Source organism: Ochotona princeps, chromosome 4 (assembly GCF_030435755.1).
Source record: "Ochotona princeps isolate mOchPri1 chromosome 4, mOchPri1.hap1, whole genome shotgun sequence".
Taxonomy (NCBI): domain Eukaryota; kingdom Metazoa; phylum Chordata; class Mammalia; order Lagomorpha; family Ochotonidae; genus Ochotona; species Ochotona princeps.
The window spans coordinates 106,919,103-106,942,398 of NC_080835.1; the positions used below are offsets into that span (position 1 = coordinate 106,919,103).

Genomic DNA, 23,296 nt, shown 5'->3' on the forward strand with positions numbered 1-23,296 from the left:
CTCTGGTGCCCTTGCTTGTCTTTTCACTGTGATTTCTTCCACCCATAACAATTTCTAGTTCTCTTTTGGAGACTAAAACATCCATCCCCAACCCCAGTACATTTTTATGTCAGTTTACAAATGGATGGGACATTAAATAGATGACCAGAATCACAACAAGAATGCTTGTTCGTCTCTGGCCACCTGGGCTCGTGTGGTTCTAGGTTCTAGGGCGCTTCACGCTGTATCCTTCTGCCATCTACTCCAGGCTTGCTGATGGCTAGAATTCTACCATTAGAACAAAGTTCAAATTTCAACCCATTCTAATCATCCAAACATGAACTTGGTAGTTCTGAAACAATAACCGTTATTAGGAAAATTTAGCCCTTTTTGACCATTTCCAGCTGAGAGGAAGTGCAATTTTTCCCCTAAGAAATGCAATTGAAAGTGAGGAGCAGGGAAGATTTGGTCTTCAAAAGAGAAGTAGAAAATTGCTGTGGAAGAAGTCACAGCAGAAAGAGAAGCAAGGGCCCCAGGATGTAGAGGGGACACCATGACTTCCGCTTTCCGTGTAGTAACAGCGACCCTAAACACGGAGAAGCAGCTCTGTTTGGTGGTACCCACATGATCAAGTCACGAGAGAGGAGCCAACTGATGCCCAGAATGCCCCTCATTGTCTGCAGATTTACCGTGGAGTAATAAAGAACTAGAATGGAAAGTATTTGTGTAGAAATCCCTATGGTCAGGTGAAAAAAAAGTAACATTTCTTCAAATTGCTTATATTGGAATATGACTGGTTTGGTAAAAGAAATGAACACAAGCTCTGTATCTGCAGGGTGTGTCGACAAGTGGAGGGCAGGGAATGAATGGTAACACAACACTTCCATTATGGTAACTTGAGGGCGCTGGCAGTGGGTAGTGAGTGAATGCTGGTCTCACCCTCTAGGATCTTCATATGATTAACATATACTTCACTTAGAATTGTTAACAGGTCAAAAATATGCTTTACTTACTTTTGTGTGTAGGAAAAAATAGCAATAAGGATAACTTAGAAAGCAGTGATCTCTCTTTCTCATGCTTTGAAAGAACTTAGTTATTACCCAAGCCAAATCCTGCAACTCCCCACACTGGTACCTTCTAAATGATGGGGGAGACCTAAAGGCCTTGGTGACTGGTGACTGGCAGCCAGTATTATGCCATCCATTTTACCTACTGGGACAAATACTGCCTGGATTGGGTTATTTCCATTTTTCAAGGAATGCTTTCATTTTAGTGCTCTGAGACCCTGGATCACTAAGGTAGTGTCGCACTGACCACTTTGCCAGTGTCCTTGGCATTTGTCATACACATCTTGAGTGCCGTTTGCAGGACCACTGCCACAAGTCAAGGCAAGGCCAGACTGGTTCTTTGTGTAATCACATGAGGACACAAGACTCACGACCCCTCGTCCTCTCTCAGGGTGTCGGCCCACTGGCTGGCATTGTCAAGGGCAGCAACAGTAGGGGTCGCATGCACCCTGGGCCTGTGGGCTACATCCACATCTAGAAAGGACTCCTTGCTTTTCTGGTTCCCTTCCAGGCTCTAAGTTCCTGGAGCACATCTACAGACCTGCTTCCTGCCAGGCAGGCGCATTTTTTTTTTTTCTGCATGAGGCTTGATAGCCTGCAGGTCATGCACATCAAAAAGCAAATTCCATTTGCATTCATAGCCTGGAATTGTTGGGGAGAGCAGGTGAGAGGTAGAGGTCAGCTCACTGCTGTGATAACAACAGCCTTCTTTCTCTAGCGGGGCAGGAGGAAGAGCGTAGGAGGGAAGAGCCACTTTACTGATAGCTTTCCTCTTTCCTTCATTGTAATTGCAAGAGGCAGCCATGATTCTGCTTCACACATGGATTTTACCAATTTATGTCATGAAGTGTCATGGCCAGGCTTTGGTCGGCTTAAAGGTAGAAGGAGATTATCAACTCCAGGAAAACCTGGAGGGAAAGGTGTTCAAGTTTTGATTAACTGCAAGTTTAGCACTTGCTTTGCGGGTTATCTGTGACCTATTTGAAATACTGATCCACTTTCTCTCCCCAGTTCCCCTAAGTGGCTGCTCCCACAAGGTGGTAAATGTGCTTAAAAACATAAACTAATTTTCATATAAGCCTAGGGGCAAAAACTAGAGGAAAAGCTACGATAGCCAAGTAATGTCTTTCTAAATCAAATGAAAATGCTCTCGGGTCATCAGTCCAACAGGATGCTTCAGTCTGCTCTTACCTAACATTTAGAAACTTTCATCAATAATTAATTATCTTCTCTCAGCTCTCTGATCTGTTGTTTCATTTGCTGCTCAGAATGGACTATATCTGTGTGAGATGATCTCTCAACATGCTCCTTCTCTCTCTGCTTGCCTCACTGACAGGTGCACCATAGATGACAGAGTCACTCGGGTGGCCTGGCTAAACCGCAGCACAATCCTCTATGCTGGAAACGACAAGTGGTCCATAGATCCACGTGTCATCATCCTGGTCAACACGCCAACCCAATACAGCATCATGATCCAAAATGTGGATGTGTATGACGAAGGTCCCTACACCTGCTCTGTGCAGACAGACAATCACCCCAAAACCTCACGGGTCCACCTCATTGTGCAAGGTAAGACACTCATGGACCACGAGCTGACCTGCCAGGTGGCAAAGGAAGGAAAGAACCATAAGAGCGTTTGATCTTGCTACTCAAGTGTGATGTCACAAAGCGATCTTCGCCTGTTAAAGCCCTGAGTGGAGCGTACATCTTACATTCCTCAAATCTGCTAGGTTCTAATGTAGATTCAGAGCATTTTCTCAACATTTTTCAATTTCATCTCTAGTCCTCTCATTCTCACCAATAAATGGTTTGTATGGCAGGAGGGCAGTCAAGCTTTACTTAGTTGCTCAGCATTCTGGAGCCAGGGTAAAGGACACTCACATGCAGATAAGTACGGAGGGTGTGTAACAAAAGCCTAATTATCATGATGGGAAACAATGTGACTAGATTACTTCTGACCACTTGCTGGCCTTGCTTTTTATGTTGACCTGTCAGGACCTGGACAGTGCTGCCACAGCCATTCAGTCTCCCTTCGCCAAGATCCAAAAGGAATGGCCTCAGTGTGGTCTCTTCAGGTCAACACTGGAAATAAAATCATATAATTAACAAAGCCATGTGTGTGGAGGGTACGGAGGCAGAAAGCCTTAACATCTTCCATTCTACATAAAAATATGAATCAGTAGACTTCAGCCATAATAATCATATATGTGCATTTTAAGGCAGTTTTTAATTTAAATTTCACTTTGTGGATTTTATAAAAGGGATTGAAGAAATTTCAGAATCTTGGGTAAAAGAGATTCATTAAGAATTCAAGAGATGCAGATGAGAAGCAAGACAGCATCCCAATGTGCCTATTTTGAGCTGACCCCAGCTGCCATCACTACTTCATGTCAGGTGTTAGCTCATGGCTACAGTGAAGTTCCAAACAGACCAGTTCTGTCCCCCAATGGTACATCCTTCCTCCACCAAATAAGAGCATCCTATGGAGCCAACCTAGCTGTCAGCGCAAGCGCTGTGCTCCCAGGAGGTTCCCTGGGCATGGACGGGTCTTTAGTAACTGCCTTTTATCAGATTCCTTCTGCCATTTTTGATTTTGGAAATGTGTGTATCTTCCTTAGCCAGAGTAGGTTTTTTAAGATTTATTTTTATTTTTATTGGAAAGACAAATTTATAAAGAGAAGAGACAGAGAGAAGAATCTTCCGAACTTCACTGGTTCACTCTCCAAGTCACAACAACCAGAGCAGAGCCAACCTGAAGCCAGGAACCACGAGCTTCTTCTGGGTCTCCCATGTGGCTGCAGGGTCCTAAGGCTTCGGGTCAATCTCGACTGCTTTCCTAGGCCACAAGGAGGGAGCTGAATGGGAAGTGTAAGAGCCAGGACATGAACTGGCACCCATAAGGGATCCTGGGGCATGCAAGGTGAGGATTTAGCTCCTAGGCTACTGCACCAGACCCCAGGGTAGAGTTCTTTATGTCTGCTTTATACAAAATAGAGTATGAAAAAAATATATAGTATGATTCAATCCTTTCAGCTGAGTACAGCAAGGAGGGTGGTTAGGGGTTCATGTGTGTCTGAGTCATACGATTCAGGTTGTCTGTTCTGCTCTGTTTTGTTTTGCCTTCTGGCCAGAGTACTCTTTGTCAGCACAGCAGCCTCTATTGGTCATTATTGCTTTCAGTATACTAATATAGTACATTAATATGTATATATATATATGTTTTTATTTACTACTGGAGAGGCACATGCACACTCAGAAATAGAGTTCCTGACTGCCGTATCGTTCTGCAGATGTATACCCAGCAGATTGCTTTGGGGTCGGGTAAAACCCACAGCCAGAAACTCAGTCCAGGTTGTGCACATGCCTGGAAGGGACTGGAATCCTTGGGCCGGCACCTGCTGCCTCCCAGGATGTGCAGTAGCAACAGGCTGGACTCAGGAGCCAGAAGTGTGTCTCAAACATAGGCATTCAAACTCAGGCTTGGCTGCATGCCTGCTGTCCTGTGAGCCATTCATAATGGCTAGCATGGGGCCATAGTGCTGTCGCCTGCAATTCTGTTGCACAGCAACTCCTAGACTGCCATATTTCTCAAAGCTTTGCTTCTGCCAAGCCTTTCAGCCTGCCTTTCAGTGTTATGTGCTCTCAGATTCTCCAGGAAGCTGCCGTAGGACAAGCATGTATGGAGCCTGCTGGTTTCGACTGAGTGCATGTGTCACCTGGATGTTTAAGTGAACCAGGATCACAGCCTTGGAAGTATATGACAGTCTTCGACTGGGCATAGAGACAACCATCACATCTTATGCCTCTCCTGAGAGGATGGAGGAGCACCGGGGAGGGGAGGCATCTGACACAAACTCAGCAGTGCAGATAACAGGGACTGTGGGTTCTCACTGCCCTGCCTGCCACCTGCACTGCTTTGCAGTGGAGTTAAAATTATCAGCATGGGAAGCGAGACCTCACAGGCACTTTCATACCCTTCACTGCAAGATGTCTTCAAAATCAGGAATTTTGAAGACAAAAAATGCTGAAATGCAAAACTGCCAGGCGATTGCAAGGATATACTGGGCAGAGCCAGGGTAACACTTAGCAGGAGAAAGAGGGTGTGGCCACCAGGAGGTTGCTGCAGGCACAGGGATGCTCGTGCTGTGGTCCCAGCTGGCCATTGGAACAGTTGCTGCCTGAGATGCGGGAGCCCCCAGAGTGGCCCTGTGCATCTCCCAGCCTGAGGATGGGGAAAGGGCAGGGCTGCCATGTTTGCTGCTCCAGGTTGAGCCCCTTACAATTGTCCCCAATCATCCAAAAGGCTGGCTCCCAGGGATGGGGAGCCTCCACTTGCAGCCATTTTTGGCTGGTGCGTCTCTGTGTTCGTGGAGTGACTACAGATAAGTGGTTCGGGCCGCACACCCTGATGCCTGGTTCTTTCTTGGGAACCGGTTGACCTGCCACACTGTGGATGTGCAGCCCCTACTACACAATTAGGAAGAAGCCCAAGAGCCCTCGGTCTCCCCAGCAGCTATCGGCATTTGTCCAGTCTATAGATTAATTTTTCAGACTTGGTGTTAGTTCAGGTTAGATAAAGATAATGAAAGTTTCCTAATCCTCTTAAAGAAGATTTATCTTACCGAGTAGAAAGCTTTTGGAATACAATAAGGCATGTATAAAACTGAGGCCTAATCTTGCCTTTAATTTCAAACTGCTGATGGGTATTGATTTTGTAATGAGAAAAACTGAAAAATTTCCTAGCTGCAACTTGTTCTTAATATATATATATATATATATATATATATATATATATATATATATATACTGCACACAATGTTTATTTACCTTCTCTCCATTTGAGAAGATTAATATGTCATCATTGTGGCCTTACAGTCTCAGGGTGGGATGCCGTCTGTGTGCCTCCTGCCATGACTGCTCTGTCGCTGACCGGGGCTGTTATGTAAGGGGCCTTTGCCACACATTGCATGGCATCCATGACCAAGTTGTTCTCTTCCCAAAAACACGCTGCCTTCATCAAAATAGTGTCACCGCCACCTGGGGACCTTCCTAGACTCTGAAAGCATCACTGTAGACACTGTATCTACATGGGTGATAATGCAATCTACCCTGTACCTGAAGGTGTTCAGGAGATCTGAGGACGGAGGCAGTAGTATCAGATTAGTCAGGGAGGGAACATTGACTGAGCCGGAGAGCGGAGAAACTGCAGGTTGCTCCCATCACCCGTGCAGTGTGATTAGAGTGAGCTGTGGGTGTCCACGCAGCCGCAGAGAAGTGACTGGAAGATATTTTCCAGTAGAAATTGAGAGTGTTGATCTAAGTGTGTTGGAAGATGAATAATTCAATGCACTTCACTTAGATATTTTAAGTAAATGGAAAGGATCTGGCTAGTAATTGGAGCAGTAGGAGCCTGTGTTCTGCTCAGAGAACAGCTTAGAACTTCCTTGGTAGTTTCATGGACAAAGCAAACACAAGCGTTACACAAGCACTGGAGGACCAGAGAACAGGTGTTTATTTCATCCTGGAAATGGTGTATTTAAGCTATCAGGTGAATTTGCTAGCTGCAGAGCAGGTATGTTTTCTGAAATTAACTACTCAAATACACAAAGACTCATGGTGTACTTTTCCATGTTTCCAGCGCTGAGCACACTGGCTGAGACATTGTAGGTACTCAACACATTGCAGGAACTCAACAGGGCAGGAGAGCAGGAAATACAGACACTCCAATGACACACGGAGATATTGCTCATCAATTTTCTTCATGCAGGCCAGGATGGGGATGAGCCAAACACTGCCAAGGTGACTTGGATTGAAAACATTCCTGAAGGGAGAAATCCTTTGGCTCAGCTGGCTAATCCTCCCCTTGCAAAGCGGCAGAATCCCATATGGGCACTGGTCTGTAACCTGGCTACCACACTTCCCATCTAGCTCCCTGTTCATGGCCTGGGAAACCAACAGAGGATGACGCAAAGCCTTGGGACCTTGCACCTGCGTGGGAGACCTGGCAGAAGCTCCTGGCTCCTGGATTTAAATCTGCTCAGCTCCAGCTATTGCGGCCATTTGGGAAGTGAACCAGTGGACAGATCATTCTGTCTCTCTGTATATTTACCTTTGCAATAAAAATAAATAAAATTTTTAAAAAGAGAGGGAGAGAGAGAAAGAGAGAGAGAGAGAGAGAGATCTCCAGTGTAAGAAGCTGAAGGATGTATTATGGCAGAGTAATATGAATTCCATGCATTTACCTAATTCGTTACAGGTAGGTCACAATCTCACAGCCTCCCTGGGAGGCTGCAGAGCAGAGGTTGTTGTCTTCATTTGCCATTTGTATAACTGCGGTTCATGGAGGTACAAAGTCAGGCCAGCGTCCCCTGTGAGTCTTGGCAGAGCTGGGTCTTACAGCATGGCCTCATGGCTTCAGTATCTGCATCTTTCCAAAAAGCTGCAGGGCCTTACTCCCTGAAATGCTCTAGATCAAGGCAAGGGGTTTCCAGGCATTTCCCCCTTCATTTTCTTCCTGCTCTATATAATGCATTGCACCAGTGAAAATTGAGGACAAAGCTCCAGAAAGAACCAGTAGAGGGGGTGGGAATGCAAAGCTGTAGCAAGTGGCCTAGAGAGGCAGAGAAGAAGATAATTAATTTTCTAGTAGCTCATACCTCCAAGGACACACATCTTAATGTTGTTACTTTATCCTGTGTAAGTACTGAAAGCCCATGTCCCTTTGAGAATCCGGTATCTAATTGTCATGCTGACTGCCATGAACCATGCAGAATTTGGCAACTCCCACAGACCTAGGTGTGCTCGTGTTCCGGTGTTTGTTACGGATGAGTAACATAAGAAGGCCTGGCCTATCTTGGCTTCTTGGATTTGATGTCCTCTATCTGTCTGCTTGGCTAGTTTGAAGATCTGTTAATACAAGGCATTTCCTTTCATAGAATGAACTTTTCTCCTGTTATATCCAATTTCATGGGTAAGGCTAGAAATGAGGAATTACATGAAATTCTCACACACGAGACTCCACAGGAATCTTATGCAATTTCTGTGTAACTTCAAAATTTTGGGTCTTTTGTCTTAAAGTCACATCAGCGGGAATGGCATGGATAAGTGTAATTTGCCAGGGGCACAAGTTTAACTTGCCAGCCAGCTTAGTCCTAGATATCACTGGCGATCCACCAACTGCAGAGTGTAACATACCAGCTCGGAACTTGATCTCAATTGGTCCTTAGGTCTCTACAAAAAAAAATGCAGCATAGTTACATTCACAAATAAAGAAACTGAACCTTAAGAATACTAATATCTTTTTTTAACATATATTTTTATTGCATTTCCTTTTTTTTAAAACTAATTATATTGCATTATGTGATACATTTTTTTATGCACTGGGATTCCCCCCGCCCCTCCTCACACCCTCCCCCCACGGTGGATTGCTCCACCTTGTTGCATTTCCATAGTTCAAATTCAGTTGACATTCTTTCATTGGAGGTATTTACATAAAGTCCAGCATCTTATTGTCCTGGTAAGTTCAGTGGTTTCTTGGTGAGACCATCTCTGGTCTGAAGGTAGAGCCGGCAGAGTATCATTCCAATCAATTAAAAGTCCCAACATAATATTTCCAACCATTTACAACATTATGGCATTAATTGACATGGTATTGATTAACCAATATGTTAATAGGAAAAATGCAGGTTCTCAACCACAACCTGTGACTTCTTCATAGACATTTCAATTTTGGTTTACATTCAACCGTAAGGAACACTAATATCTTAAAAGATAACTCTGAGCTAAGTGAGCGAACAGGTGAATATTGCTCTGTGTGAGAAGAAAGCAAACACACAAAGAAGAAAAGGATGGAATCCATGAGACAGTTCCAGGGTAGTAGCAGCAGGAAACAGTGGGCCACAGCATACAGCCAGTTATGCATCAGATCAGGGCAGACACCAAGAGCTCAGGACATGGTGTTTCAATGACCACTGTGTAAAGAGCTGCTTGTTGTGCCCTTCGTCTCCCAGTACTACTTAGTCAATTGAAGGACCATGGGCAATGGTGGGCTTAAAGAAAAGGAGGCTGTCAGCCTGGACTGCCCTGAAGTTATGCAGCCACTGAATTGGGGTCATTTTTGCTCTGATAGAGATAGGATAGAAAAGTAGGAAATGAGGATGGGGCATCAGATAGTATCCCACCCCATGACCGAGCTCTGTTCTGAGCACCTGAGGTCTCTTGTTTTCTGGACCTTTGCTTCCTGAGGTGAAGCACAGAATTACTTTTATATGTGCACACTCATGCTTTAATTCTTTGTGTGTGTGCACTTGTGCATATGTGTGCTAGTGGGCAGGTGAAATGTTGTCCCTTGGTATCTGTGGGCACCTGGCTTTAGGAGTCCCCGGAAATGCAAATTTGCAGATGGCCAAATCCCTTATACAGAATGACATAGTGTTTGCAAAAACCTATGAGCACTTTCCTGTTTATCTTAAATCACCTCCTGATTAGGCAAAACTTGTTTAATATGATGTAATGCTGCATCTGTAGCTGTTATACGGGATTCTTTAGAGGTCAAAGATAAAAAATGTGTCTGTATGTGTTCAGCGAGATTCAGTTTCTTCCCTAATATGTTCCTTCTGCGGTTGGTTAATCTCTGCATGAAGAACCTACAGAAAGTGTGCACCCACTGTGTGTGTGTGTGTGTGTGTGTGTGTGTGTGTGTGTGTGTGTGTTTGGAAACAGGATTCTGAAATGGGGTCTGTTAGCTGCTGATCCTATGCATGCATGTCAATCAAGCACACAACCAAAGCCAAACAATTCCACGAGTTTCTTTCGGCTCCATTTCCTGGATTCTGAAATGGAAGAGTGGAATTGACAGCAGGGAAGCAGTTTCTGGTTATTTTTTATCTCCTTTTTTTAAAGATTTATTTATTTTTATTGGAAAGACAAATCAGATTTATGGAGAGATAGAGAGAAAGGCCTTCCATCTGCTAGTTCACTCCCCAAATGGTTGCAAGAGCCAGAGCTGAGCCCATCTGAAGTCAGGAGCTTTTTCTGGGTCTTCCACACGAGTGCAAGGTCCCAAGGCCTTGGACAGTCCTTAATTGCTTTCCCAGGCCATAAGAGGCTGGATAGGAAGTGGGGCTGCTGGGGTTATAACCGGCACCCACATGAGATCCTGGTGTTTGCAAGGTGAGGATTTAGCCATTGAGCTACCACTTCATTCCCTGTCTCAAGTTATTATGCTGTATTTTTAATGTGATTTTGCTGGAGAATTTTTGCATAACCAAGATTCTCTGCATCTTTTCTGTCTTTACCTATTGATGTGGCCATTAGAAACGTTGCTGTATCATGCTTACTTTCCTTTCGGGGCCTTAGGATTGGGAACCTAACCTTATGAGGCCCTAGCTCTAGCAGTAGATAGTTGTAACTCAGAATCATTCATCCTTTTGGTAGGAGTCCACGGAAAAAAAAAAAAGAAACCCTCTCCTTATCAGTTCCTTCTCAGCATTTACAATCTCCATGATGCTCATTAAACTGTTTCCACACATACCAGTTTACTTCAAATGTACCATGAAGAAACAGAATTAAAAAGTGATCTGTTTGTGTATAAAATGTTTGCAAGTCAAGCATCTTTTTTTTCATAATTGACCCTTTTCCTGAACTTTTCGTATATTTGATTTCATTTTGAGCCAATGTTTGTAGTACCAGCGTATGTGTTTTATATATCTATATTCTTTGTTAAACAGGTAAAAATATAAAAAGGTAACTACAATATAAACGTGATTGACAATGTCATTATGGTCTTCAGATACCTCTCAACAGTCTTCCTTCACAGGAAGGGTGCTCCCATCCGAGGCTGTTTCTTCCAGCACACCTAGTTCTCCTGTGCTCAGAGTTAGCACGAGGGCCGCCCTCAGTGTCTCCCTGTTCACCATCACTCAGCTGCTCTGCGACTCTGACAGTTCCGGCAGCCAAATGAGAACGGTACTCACCTTCATGACATGCTGGGTAGTTGGTGAGTCCAATGAGCGTTTTTTAAAAAGCAGGTGATTTTTCCTTTCATCAGTTCTCTTCCATTATTGCAAGGAGATATATGAAACTTCTTTCTGCCCCGCCCTGGAGCTGAGATCCTAACAATTAGACATTCATACCCCCTCCCATACCCACCATCATCACACATACTCACATATACAATCTGAAACACCAAGATCTCACAAAAGTTCCAGATATTTTTTCCCGTGGTCTTTGAAATTCCATCTCACTCTTCTTTGACCAGTTTCACACCTCATCCAGAAGATTCACAGAGGGACACACTCAGTTCCCCCGATACAGTCTCTGATTTGCAAGAACAGAAGGAGTTGGTGTCTTCCAAGGCAAATGGAGACAAGTCAGAGTTTGTCCTTGGATGAACATGATGTCAGGGCTGAATGGCACCTGCATATGACAGTCCTGGCTTGGAAAATGCATGGACTCATGTGTGGCAAAGTCAGAGTGACTCTGCTGTGAGCCAAGTAGGTGCCAGCAGCCACAGTGCCTGGCCCGCTGAGACAGCTCTCCTCTGCCCAACTCTCAGTAGATGTAAATCAAAGAGACAATCATTAGAATGTCTGCTTTCCAAATCTGCACCAGTGTGGAGATGTGAAGGAAATGCAGTGCCTCTGATGGTGTGCCCAATTAGTTGCTGCTAATTGCTCTAGAAAATACTGATGACTTTTTTCACATGCTCCCATTACTGAGCAGAGGAACAAGCACTCTGGAAAGATGGACAGGTTTAGTAAATGTTTCTAAATTCTCCTAATTGATTAAAGTTCATCATGATCTACACACAGTGAGGAATTCATACAAGGTTTTAAATTTCACCACCCACAAAATGAGTTAGTCATAGTTTAGCATCAGAGTGAATTGTGATTTCAGAGTAGTAGCAATTATCTGAATGTAAAACGTGCTTGCATACTTGGGTAGGCTGATTTGCATTCTCTAACCTAGTTTTCAGCTTGTGGTTAGCTATTTAACAAGTTTTTTTGTTCAAGCATATTATCTTAACAATTTTTTTATCCATGATACTTGTGCCTGATTTAGCTTTTCATGGAAGTTTCAAGAATCCCTTGTCCATGTCTTGATTTTGTTTTAAAATTTCATTGATTCATTAACAAGAGCAAGGGTGGTAGCATCGGCTAGTCCACTCTCCAAATATTTGCCAGTGGCTAGGTCTGGTCAGACATGGGCCAAGTGGCAATCTTGAGCCAAGAACTCAATCCATGCCTCCCATGCTGGTGGTGGGCAGCCGCCTCTCCAGCCGTGGTTGCCTTCAAAGATCTGCACAAGCAGAAAACGGAATTCAAGGACCAGATTCAGGCTTGAAACCACGCATCCTAACACAGGATGCAGGCCTGTCATCCAGCATCTCATCTTCCAGCACAAACACCTTCTGCTTCCCACTCTTCTTGTCCTAATCATTGTCCACTGTAAGTGGAGATGCTGAAAAATCCTAGTAGTGACATAAAATAATCAAAGGAAATGTTGTAAAAAATATTCTTCGTAATAATCATAACCTTGGCTATCATTCTCTGGGTACAACAGGTATAGCAGGTATTTTTATGACATTTATCTAAATCGTTTTAATTAGCACCAGAAGATGGATGTGTTTTGCTCATCTGTTCAGTGAGGGTAGTGAAACTCTGAGAGGATGAGCAACTTGTCCTCTAGGACTGCGATTCGAGTTCAGCTCAGTCTGTAATGAAAACCTTTATCCAGCCCTGGTGAATGGAGTTGGTCCTGTTCGCATACCTGTAATTCCTATTTTTAAAAAATATGAATTACATATATATATAGATAGATAGATAGATAGATAGATAGATAGATAGATAGATAGATTTATTTATTTATTGTTGGAAAGCAGATCAAATTTATGGAGAAAAGGAGCAAAAAATTTCCTCCATCCGCTAGTTCGTTTCCCAAGTGACTGCAATGACAGGAGCTGATCCAAAGTCAGGAGCCAGGAGATTCTTCTGGGCTTCCCATGTGGGTTCAGGGTCCCAAGGCCTCGGCCCATCCTCTATTGCTTTCCCAGACCACATGCAGGGAAATCGGAAGGGGAGCAGCCAGGGTAGGAACCAGTGCCTAAATGGGAGCCTCATGGTTCCAAGGCAAGGGCTTTTGCTACTCAGCCACAGTACCTTGCCCCAGATTTTATATTTTTTACTGACACATACTATTTGTATCCATGCTCTTGAATAGAGAGTGCATTTTAACGCCTGTGCACAAAATGTAATGATCCTAGCAGGGTAACTGACAAATCCAGCATTTCAGACTTGTGTCATTTCTTCTTGTTGAAAATATTGAAAATCCTCTTGGCTCACTATTTTGAAACACACAATTAGATGTTGTCAGCGACAGTGTACCCAACTATACTATGGAACATCAGTCATCATTCTGTACATTTTAACAAAGCAGGTCACACTGACTCGTGTACACACACAACACACTTTGTTTGCAGGTTGCCTGGGGCTCCATCTTCTCTTCTATTTTATTGTTAATTCTATGATACAATTCCATAGGTTCTGTGATTTCTCTTACTTCCTGTCTAAAATCTCTACCCCCAATTGATCTCCCCCAATTATTACAATAGTATAGTCCTTCATAAACAGTCGTAAGTCTATCAGTCTGTTATTTAAGTGTGCCCTGACATTGCTGGTGCAGACAAAGGCAGACAGTCTAGCATCCTAGATATATCTAGCAGTTTCATTGGGAGTTCATCTTTGTCTGGAAGTAGAGATGCATACTGCATTGTGTCTTCACATCTGGATATGATAGTCTCCATTACACAGTTACTATACTATCCTCTGAAATGAGAAAAATCTGGCTCAATCTTCTCAGGCTAATATCTTTTCAGTCAGGCTTTGGTCTCCCTAAACTTTTTTTTCTCCTTATGTTTTATTTATTTAAAGTAGTTACAACTTCGTTTTTAAAGTTACTATCAGCTCTGGTTCGTTGATCCCTAAATCTTGGTTTCTAGTTCTTAGTTCCATCCCCTGATTCTAACCTCTTATTTTTATTCTCTCCTGAACAACTCCATCTAGGTATTCCATGGTCACCTTAACATTTCCTACACCACTCTTTTCTCTATTATCTGTTTCTCTTTTGGATCCTATTTCTGCAAGCATCTATCTGTTGTATGTCCTTGGTCAAAGCTTTGAGACTCGCTGCTTTGCTCTAACATGGGCATTAATGTCATTCTCATCCTCTCTCTTCTCACAGCCACTGTCATCAAAGTACAGAATATCTCCCCTCACTGACTCTGCTGTCACTTCCTAACTGACACCATCTCCAGTCCTTCCCTGCTTCTAATTTGTTTTAACAGCATTGACTAAGAATTCTTGCTACGCACATCTGATCATGTCACTTCCCTCTGCCTCAGGATTTTAATGACTCTTTTTTGATAACGAGGTCAAAACTTTTTAAATCATCCTTGCATGTGCCAAATGATCCAAGGCCAGCCCTCCTTATTGACTATGATTTCTTAGTTTTCTATTTTTGTGTCCTAGTCAGAATTGTCCTTTTACAAGCCTCATCCCCAGGATCTTACATTCTTTTCCATTGTGTCTATCTTGAACATTGTTCTCTGTCCGGTCCTGCTGAGAAGAGTGTTGCCTCATACACCATTTTTATGCCGATAAAGATGTTTTAGGTTTGCACATCAGCATCATAGCTATTCACCACAATGACTTTGGAGAAGTGGAAATGCAGCTAGTATACCTGAGGAGCAAAGTTTATGGTTTCATTAACTTTAATTAGTATTCATTGAAATAGTCACATGTGGTCTATGTCTACCGTGCTGTGCAACACGATTTCAACTGCTAAGATTCCTAAAGTCAAAGACTGTTCCTACTCCTAGTGGACAGTGTACCTGTTCTTCCTTATGATAAGTGCCATTTATATTTTAGATTTCAGTTACTGGTGGAGCTAACTCTTCCTTTTGTAGACCATCATTTCCTTAAAGGCCAGAGCCACAGGTAGCTTCTTGAATTTTTGTGTAGCCACAGCTTATGTAGAGCCATTTGAATTGGCCTCAACAACTCATTATATTTTTAAGAAATTTGTATTAAATGTTGTCGATCCATAAATATAACAGAAACCATTTAAATATGCATTATTAACATTTTGTGAAAGATTGAGAAAAACCATCTACTGTTCTTGGGAAAGGATGAGCAGCTGGCAAGACGGCTGTGCTGGGGAGGTGCTGGTTGATGTAGGCCATGCCATGAAAAACGTGGGGCGCTGGGATTGGTTCTCTGCTTCCATGTGCTCAGAACCAATCACTGTGCACTGTTGGACACACAGTGAATAAAGTAGGTGTTGATGCAATGTTCACAATGTCTGTAATCTAGTGATTCCCTGACAGTTCCTTCCACAGTCACATCAGTGTTGTTGGAAATCCCCCCCAACACCCCCAAAACAGATGACCCTCATCTAGCTGCTCTGGCAAGAAAAGCTAAGTGCAAGAACCCAGCCTTCTACAATCAACTTAATGAGATGGATTATTTGCTCTGATTGGCTGGCAAGCAGACATTAATGACCAGTTAGCAACTGTGTTCAGGTCAATTAATTTATATTTGTATTTTGCAAACTAAAAGTTGCTCTGTTAGATTATTGATTCTTTGTCCCTGTATTCAATTTGTTTTTAATTGCACCATTGCTGGGCCAAGTCCTCCCTCCTGGCATACTGGCAATAAATCTGCCACCATTTCAACAATCAACAATAAATGTGTCTCTTCATGTCATTATTAATATGTCTCTTGGATTGGTTCATTACCGTGGTTAACAGTTTATAAGAGCTGGATGGCACACTTCCAGGAGAAACGCTTTCCCCAGGGGCTAGTTTGTCCTTATGGGATTGAGGTTCTCTGGCCTGTGTGTGTCTGAGGATTGAGGTATGGGATTTAATTTAATATAGCTGAATACAAGCCAACTAATCCTTTTTATTATATACAATAAATAAATCTAATTATAAATTAGCAGAAAATATTATTGAAACAGATATAGATATTTTACTGTTTTTTTTCTCATTACTTTCTCTCTTTTTTTCTTCTTAATTTACTCTTAATTTCTGTTCAGATAGATATTTTTCCATTTCAAATGCAGGGTAAGCCCTATCTGGGTGCTGTACCACCTGCAGGTGAGTGAACCAGCTCCCTCAAGGGGCTGGTGTTTTATTGCCTCTTGAGGGATGCCTGAAATTTTGTTGATTGAGAGCAGAGAGGAGTTCCCCATGTTTGAAGTGCAAATGGTGATTAACTGCATTGCAATAGCGCACACTCAGAATGCCACCCAAACTGAGGTCAGTATCAAAAAGGAAGCAGCTCTGCTTAATAACAGAGAAGAGCATTCACTCTGGTATCGTTATGGGCTCTTTCAGCTATTAGGAATTTTTCAGGAGGAAAGCACAGCTTTTAAAGGATCTCGTGGGTTGGCAGAAGAGATTGCCTGTGTCCCAGAAATGCCAAACGAGGATTTTAAACAGGACTGAGCGTGTTTTCTCAAAGTCTGCACTGGTCTGCACGACATGTGCCACTTCCACAGCACAGGCTGCTTGGGGACAACGGATGTTCTCTGGAAATAAAAAGTTCACAGTCACCTCATTTTTCTTTCTGTTTTTTCAGGATATAGATTTTATACTTAATTTAATAATATTAACGAAATACACATACATCTTGGCACATTGCTCTCCAATAGAGAGAGCAGTAGTCCACTTTCGGTGCTGTAACAGGAAATCCTAGACCAGGTGACTCAGAAGGAGTTTATTTGGCTCATAGTTCTGGAACCTGGCAAGCCCAAGAGCAGGTGCCTACATCCACAGGGCATTGGGTGAAGGCCTTTTCCCTGCCTCATGTTCTGACACAGGAATTCATACAACATAGAGCTAACTGCTAGCTTAAGTCTCTTTTGCTTCATACATGACACTAATGCTATCTTACGGAGCCTACCTGCCTGATGCCATCTATTCCTTTGCTTGCCTAAGACCCCACCTCCAGTTTCCATCAGCAAATGCATTTGGGGATTGATTTGAAGATACTGGAATTTGCACCAGGAATATTTAGGAAAGTAGACAGGATGTGGGGATAATGTGAAAGTGCTCGCAGAAGGACAGAGCTGGGAATGGAGGAGGTGGAGGAAAAGTAGGGAAGCAGAGAGAGCGGAGAGTGGTCAGGAGAGAGAAAAGGCAGCAGAGTCCAGCCGAGAGCTGTGTGCTGAGATCCCCTCACAACGTGGAGGAGGGGATACAAGTTACCTGCTGCAAGGCCTGTGGGTTTCTCCAGCGCTGCCTGTGGTCCCCAGGGCATCTGGCGTTCTCTGTGGCACTTGGCTCCTGCCAGTCAATCAGCGGCAGGTGAGAACAGTTCTGAGCGGAGCAGCAGGCTCAGTCCAGGCATCTGCTTTCAACCCTCCCATGCCCTCACCCCATCCCCCCTCTCCCAAGAACATGTCAACACTTTGGTTACAGCTGGCTGGGATGTGTTTTTTAACTGTTTTAATGATGAGGTTCAGCCAGCAGAAAGGCAATGAGATTGACAGCCCCAATCAGAGTCAAACTTGGGCAGGAAGAAAAGCCACTTAGAGAACTGCTTCTTAGTAAGATATTTGCAAAATGAAACTAATTGCTTGCTTGTTCTGTGACCTTGATGGAATGCTGAACTGTGCTAAGTCGAAGAGTTGTTTATTATTATTCATGTGTTGGGGATTTTTTTCTCTGGTGGGGTTGGGGTGGGGGGAGAGAGATTGAGAATCTACTGGTTCACTTGCCAAATCTTGCAAAGTCTGGAGCTGATCTGGGGCTAAAGCTACCAGAAGCTGGGCACTCAATCTGCTATCACCTGCCTCCCATGGTCTGTAGTAGTAGGAAAGGAGTCAGGAGCCAGAGCCGGGTCTTTGAACCCTGATTTGCGGCACAGATAGCTTAATCACTAGGCCAAAGATCTGCTCCAGTTACAAAGACAGTCTTGTTAGTGCTGGTCATGCTGTTTCTGTCTTGTTTTTGAGATGTTTAGGTATTTATTTTCACTTATCTGAAAGGCAGACTAAAAGACAGAAAATGTTCCACCCACTGCTTCGCTCCAAATGCCTGTGTCAGCCAAGCACAGGTCAGGCTAAAGCCAGAAACCAGAAACTCCCTCCCGGTCTCCCCTATGGGTGTTGGGCGACCAAGTACCTCAGCAGTCACCAGTGTGTCTAGACTGCATGTTGGTGAGACGCTGCAGTCCTGAATGGAGCTGGGAACTGCACCCAGGCACTGCCATACAGGGTGTGAGCATCTCAAGCATTGTCCTGGTTTTTTTTTTTTTTAAGATGTATTTATTGTTATTGGAAAGGCAGATTTGCAGCGAGAAGGAGAGACAGGAAGATCTGTCTGCTGGTTCACTCCCCAAGTGTCCTTAATGGCCAAACTGAGTCAATCTGAAATCTGGAGCCATGTGGTTTTTCTGGGTGTCCCACGTGGGTGCAGGGTCCCAAGGCTTTGGGCCGCCCTCTACTGCTTTCCCAGGCTGCAAGCAGGGAACTGGATGGGAAGTGGAGCATGCAAAATCAAGGATTTAGTCCCTAGTCTATCATGCTGAGCCTCTCAAACGTTGTCTTAACGTCCTAGTTCTAAATATTCTTGCAATAACTAATTTTTACAGTATGTTGGTAATTTTGTAGTTTTATGTCTTAGTGTTACTTCGAAAAGAATCACACGGAAAATTAAGAGACAGCAAGGGCAACTTTGAGGCGGAAGACAAATCGTAGTAATCAGTCCTGAATCATCGTCAACGCTTTCATCACATGCCATATTTTCTTTTTTTTAAGATTTATCTATTTTTATTAGAAAGGCAGATTTACAGAGAGACGGGGAGACAGAGAGCAAGAGCTTTCATTCACTGTTTGGTTCCCCAAATCACTACAATGGCTGCAACTTAAGCCGATCTGAATCAAGAGCCGGAAGTTTCTTCCGGGTCTCCCACGCGGGTGCAGGGTCCCAAGGCTTTGGGCTGTCCTCGACTGCTTTCCCAGGCCACAGGCAGGGAGCTGATGGGAAGCGGAGCAGCAGGAACTAGAACTGACTCCTATATGAGATGTCCGTCTGTTAAGCTACGGTGCTGGCCCAAGGTCATGTTTTTTTTAAAGAATGTTCCATCCATCATTGATATAGTGTAACTGATTGAGATGACGCTCTGCTGGCTCTGCCTACAAACCTGAGAGGGCCTCCCTAAGAGGCCGTTGAACTTGAACTGGACAAGTGGGATGCTGGACTCTGTATGGTGTAAACTTTTAATTAGGGAATCTCAACGGAACTTGAGCTGTGGTTATGCATCAAGGTGAAGGAATTCATGATGGGGGAAGGGTTTGGGGTGAAGGGGGGGGGGAATCCCAGTACCTATGAAATTGTGTCATGTAATGCAATGTAATTAATGAATAAATGAATATTAAAGAAAAAAAAGTCTGTCAAAAAAAAAAAAAAGAAATATAAAAATCAGAGAACTTCTCACTGTTGCTTCTGTAAGGGCACTTGAGTTTTGCCAAATTGCATCTCCTCATTTATAGTGAATTTTCCATATCTATGACCATACCCCAAATAGTTAGCTTGATTTTATCTTTAAAAAAATAAAAACAAAAAGCAATCCTATCATTTTAAAAGCACAACAACAACAAAAAAGCCATCCTTTCATTTTAAAAGAAGAAGAAGAAGAAGAACAATAAAACGAAGCTCTGTCCGCAGCAAGGAGTCCGGAATACACTGTTTCAACAATCTCTCAATGCAAGAGTTAAATGGCCGACCCTGCGCTCTGGCCAGGGCTAATCTGAAGTGCCAGCCTCTAACAACAAATCAGAGAAGGCAAAATAGCTACTTGAGGAATAAAGCTTCCCAGGCCTTGGTTCTGCAGCAGCAGGGTAGAAAGTGAGGGGACAGGAAAATCAAAGTTCCTTTAAAAAAAAAATCATCACACATAGAGGCAAAATGTCCCCACAGCAGGAAAGAAAGTGGAAAACACACCAAATCAATCACCTTAAAAATAAAGCTTAAAATCTTCCACCACACAAGATGTAGTTGGGGAGGGAAGAATAGGCCCAACAGCTTGAAAATGTTTTATTAAACTGCATGCTGACTGCCACAGCACATACAAGAAAATGCAATTAAGGTCAGGCCATTAAAAATGTGCCCAAGGATAGCTCTGAGAAAGACTAGGGGGCACTCAGCAGGCGACTTTCAAAGGAAACTCACTTTGCAAAGGGCCAGGTAGGGGAGAGAAGCACCTGCACCTGTGGGGAGATCTCTTTGCAGGAGCTGCAGGAGGTGGAGATGGCAGCTGGAGGTGAGGAGGAGGAGGAGGGGAGAGGGGAGGGCCTCCAATGCAGATCCTCAAGCTGGGCGTGCGCAGGTTCTAAGCAGCATCAGCCTTTGGGTCACTGCTGGCTTCCTCTGCAGCAGCTAACCCATCCTTGGGGACATCCATGATTCAGAGGTGATGACACGCCAAATACCCAAATCTTTAGTGCATCACTCTGTACTAATAAGAGGGCACCTACCTTCCCTCCAGGTGTGTGTGCATGTGGTGCCTGCTGACGGTGTTTGGCAGGTGCAGATCCCTAGAGAATGCTCAGGTGACCAAGCCCAGTGGGAGGAACCAGCCAGTACTGGGCTGGCCCCTGATTGAAGCGCTTCTCCCTGGTTCAGGGGCCTTTGCCAAGTAGTGCATCCTTCCTGCCTGCTCTGTCCTTCCCTGAGTCTTGCAGCACCCCTTTCCTGCCTGCTTGGTTCTGAGGGATCATTTCAATGGACCTGGAGCTGTCGTGCAAGCCCTGGCCTCCCCCATTCCAAATGCTTGGATGTATTTCCACTGCTACAACCTGTTGTCATCACTACTGCCTTTCACATCTGATTTCCCCACCCAAGTAAGATACGGTGAAGATAAGGACAAAGCCCTTGCCTCCATGTTTACCTCTCCTGCATGAGGATCAGATATGAATTAGATGCTCAAGAGTAATTATTAAATATGGCTGGTGTGTAATGAGTGATCAATAATTACTTAATGATAAAAGGGATGAAAATATTCCACTTAAGGGAACTGAAGCAAATTGATTTAGGTATATATATGCATGCTAAAATAAACCACAAGGCACATAGCCTGGAAGCATAGCTGGAGAGAGCTCCTGCTGCTTATTACCAATCCTTCCTTGCAAGCTCTCAGTGAGTTCCAGATTCAGGGGAAGTGAAGACATTTTCCATACTGACTCCACAGATTCTAACTCTTCCTTTCATCCCTCTAGACCACCTGCTGATATCTACCCTGCTATACACACTGCTCCTTCCCTCGGGCTAGGGGCATTGGAAGCCAGATGCTATGGCTGCACAGTACTCAGACTCCAGGAGATCAATTCCACTCCAGCACTTCCCACTCCCTGCTTCTTCCGCCGATTGCGGACCACTAGTATGCAACTCTGCCGGCGTGAACGGGTTTTACTAAGGCTTTAGCAGAAATATCAGCTACTAAGTGGCTATTGTGGCTGCCTCCAGAGTGGTTTTTATAGACTTCTAGGACTTTAGGAGGGGAAAACAATTTCTGGGCATAATACAATTTGGAACATGCTCCCGTTTTCCTCTGAAACGATTGCCTTGCAGTGATTTTCTGTCTCTGGTGAGTGAGTGCTCCCCAGGCTGCAGCCACTAAGGATACACACACATGGCAGCACTACCTTCACAGCCTCTACTGGGCTCTGTAAGTCATCTTGCCTTCTTTACAAGGCAGCCATGCTTACTTCTTACCCTCCTTGTTACTTCCTCTCTTCTTCTGTCATTCCCTCAGTCCCTCTTCCTCTTAACCAACCAGAGTCAGATTTCCCAGCAGGAGGGACCTCTTTGGCAGACCCCAGGGCCAGACCAACTTTGCAGAAGTATTTACATACATCGGCATTCAGTAATGCAAGCATGATAATTACGCAAAAGCCAACTAAGCTGCAAAGAGATTTTGCTTGGATTCAAGAACAACCTTGGGTTGCACAGATCACAGCTGGTTAAGGGGACTGCAGCGACTGCCATTCCTTGGAAGAACTTGTGAGTTAGAAGTATGGTAATGCATGATGGGCCCAGGTGTCAAGGGGCCAGCTCCAAGTAGGAAAGTCATCCAGCTGGGCCCCTGCCTTGCTTCTGCTCCAGGCTCCTCCTGTGTCACCTTGCACTTCTCACATTTTGATAGCATGCCCCTGGCAAACTGCTGAGCTCTCGTCAATACTCCTATTTCCTGGGAGTCAGCATCCCTCTTAGAATGACTTCACATTTCTGAGTTTTCAAGCCACCAAGTGTGCTTTTTCTTTACGTGTTGGAAGTTATACTGGGTCTCAGCCCATTTTGTCTCTTCTGAGCAGGGTAGGCTCCTTAGGTAGTGCCATGTTACCAGAATGTTTCACATGGCAGAGTCTATGATTCTCCAGGATAGCAGCATATGGTGGTAATGGCATGGTGATTCTAAAGCTCTAGAAAACTACTCCAGTACAAGTTCCTGATGATAACTCAGACATGTGGCTTCACTGATTTATTTTCTAGGATCTGAATTTTGTTGTGTCAAATAAAAGAATGGAAGCTGATGATTTCTGAAATCGCTTGTTACTCTCATATTCTACACTTTTATTCCTGGGAGCATAGCTATTATCTAGAACCCAGGGAAATAAACACATATTTTATTACTTATATTTGTACAAATTTATGTAATGTATAGATTTATATCACAGTCATTCCATTGCTTTACCAAAGAGTTATTAATTCATATGATGTGAGGGTATATTCAGTGACCATTTTTGACCATCATCTCTGAGTTAGGTGTTTTGCTACATACTAAGGATGAAATAATGGAATGCATCATGGTGTGCTTTTTCAGGATCATCTCCTCATCCTCCCACACTATTATTTAACACCTGTGGGGAAGACAGAGTGGTCGTGTTCCTCTGAGTACCGAAATGTAGTGCGGATGATAGCTCTCAGTCAGTGGGGTTTGCGTAGTGGAATCAACTAGAATTGCACTTTAATTCTAATATTAACTTCATTTTTGTATTTTAGTGAAGAGCAGAGACACCAATAAAGGAAAGGGTACTTGTAGTTACAAACTTTTCTCTTTTTTTTATTTCTTTGAAATCATATTTTGTGAAATGTTGCATTAGGTAAACTACTAATCTATACTTATCAAACACATGTTAAGCTATCTCCTGGTTACCAAATCAATTAAAATATTGATTTCTTTCTT

General features: G+C 43.7%; 1 protein-coding gene across 1 annotated transcript in view; it reads left to right on the plus strand.

The window, feature by feature from the left end:
* The window catches only part of OPCML (opioid binding protein/cell adhesion molecule like), a 1,164,457-nt gene that overhangs the window by 929,593 nt on the left and 211,568 nt on the right, over window positions 1-23,296 (plus strand). The window contains exon 3 of the mRNA XM_058662337.1: window positions 2,383-2,615. Coding sequence (XP_058518320.1) covers window positions 2,383-2,615 — 233 coding nt within the window. The remainder of the gene's footprint in view (window positions 1-2,382; window positions 2,616-23,296) is intronic.